The sequence below is a fragment of the Sinocyclocheilus anshuiensis genome, unplaced genomic scaffold (assembly GCF_001515605.1).
Source record: "Sinocyclocheilus anshuiensis isolate Anshui unplaced genomic scaffold, SAMN03320099.WGS_v1.1 scaffold391, whole genome shotgun sequence".
NCBI classification, from domain to species: domain Eukaryota; kingdom Metazoa; phylum Chordata; class Actinopteri; order Cypriniformes; family Cyprinidae; genus Sinocyclocheilus; species Sinocyclocheilus anshuiensis.
In genome coordinates, this window is record NW_015548229.1 from 150,276 (window position 1) to 151,936 (window position 1,661).

Consider the following 1,661-nt stretch of genomic DNA (forward strand, 5'->3'; position numbering starts at 1 on the left):
TGACATTCTAATTTATTGAGATGCACCTGTATTATATATTATATATTTATATATTGTGATTATATATTATATAATGATAATTACCTTTTGTATTTCTTTCTTTTTTTTTTAATCAGTGGCGGAAACGGGCTTCCATAGTCTCCTGTGTGTTAAATATTGGATAGTTAATACAGTAATAAATAAAGCATGATGTTCAATGACGTTCAAGTTATTAATTCTGATAAAACATTTTAATGTCATTACCTTAAGATGAATTATAGAAGTGTGAATATTGATGCAACGCATTCCACTGACAAAGAACATTCAGATTATAATATGGGATCATTCCAAAAAGAGACATAGAGAGACATTCTCACATACTGTCATATCTTATCTTATCTTATCTTTGCTTGCCGAACAATATGAACTATAAGTTGTGAAGAAACACCCTGAAGTTGGCCTGACAAGTTCAAAGCAAAAATTTGCCTTTTATTTATTTTTTTAATTTGAAATGAGAAGGTTATGTGTTGTTTTGCAGCTGTGTCTGATCCACGTGCCAGTCAGCTGAAGCATGCTGGAAGAATGCAGCCTATAACCAGAAGAGATGCCGGAGTCTGGCATCAGACGAGGAGCCTGCTCTACAAAAACCTGCTGATCAAATGGAGGACCAAACAACAGAGTCTCCAGGTGCCTTTCATCTGTCACTCACATGCTTTCTTCGCCCCTCTAAATCTGTTGCACTATTAAAGCTTTGCACATCTCTTCTCTGTTCTGGTATTGAGCTCCTTCTGAAGTTTGTACAGCATAAGCTTCTCAAGGAATTCTTGGAAGTGACCATTTCAATCCAGGGGTTTTGCAGGTTTTAAAAAGGTCTTAAAGCCTTAATTCACCCTTTCACAAATCAAAGTCTTAAATCATAGCAGAAAGTCTTAAATTCATAAAATCATGGCATTAAATGTTGCATGCATTGTAAAAATTAATATCTTCCTCAGTATTTGTGTCTTGTTTTCGACTGCAAATGTCTGAATATTAGGGATGCTCCGATCGATCGACCGGAGATCGGTATCGGCCGATAATCACATTTTATGACTCGATCGGTAGTCACTAACTTGGCCGATCTCACGAACCGATCGCAATTTGATGACGTCAACGCGTGACGACGTACATGATGCGTGGGGACATAAATGATTTGGCGCCACAGTCATGTCATCGCCGGTGTGGAAATGCTATGACGTTTCTAGGAACAATTAAAAATTCGCTATTTGTCGTGTATGTTTTGCATGATGATATGATGAATGGATGGTTCATTTTTAACAGCAGATTCAGTGACGTTAGAGCTGATCCTGCGCCTCACTGCACACGTCTGTGGCGCGTTACCGCTCTATGGGAACCAGAGCTGATTGCGGCCGCTCTAATGCTTGTGTTTATACCTTATACCGGACAGCCGCGGCACGTTTCTGAAGCGGCTATCCACACTGCTTCAGCTTGGCTAAAAATAGTATTTTGTGAGTTGTCACAGCGTGGAGGACGGAACAAAACCTCGTCGGAGCCGTAAGGGACAACGGTAACATAACACTGATCGTGGGCTGCTTTTAAATGAACATTTATTTATAAAACAAAATATCTTCTTTGGCCATATTAGCCTACTCAATAGCATTAACACAGGCTTTACTCCTTTCAAA

The 1,661-nt window shown here is 39.0% G+C and overlaps 1 protein-coding gene across 1 annotated transcript in view; it reads left to right on the plus strand.

Moving 5' to 3' along the window:
* Positions 1 to 1,661, plus strand: part of LOC107654554 (ATP-binding cassette sub-family A member 5-like) — a 27,128-nt gene that overhangs the window by 1,300 nt on the left and 24,167 nt on the right. Inside the window, 1 exon segment of the mRNA XM_016441679.1 lies at positions 518 to 666. Coding sequence (XP_016297165.1) covers positions 518 to 666 — 149 coding nt within the window.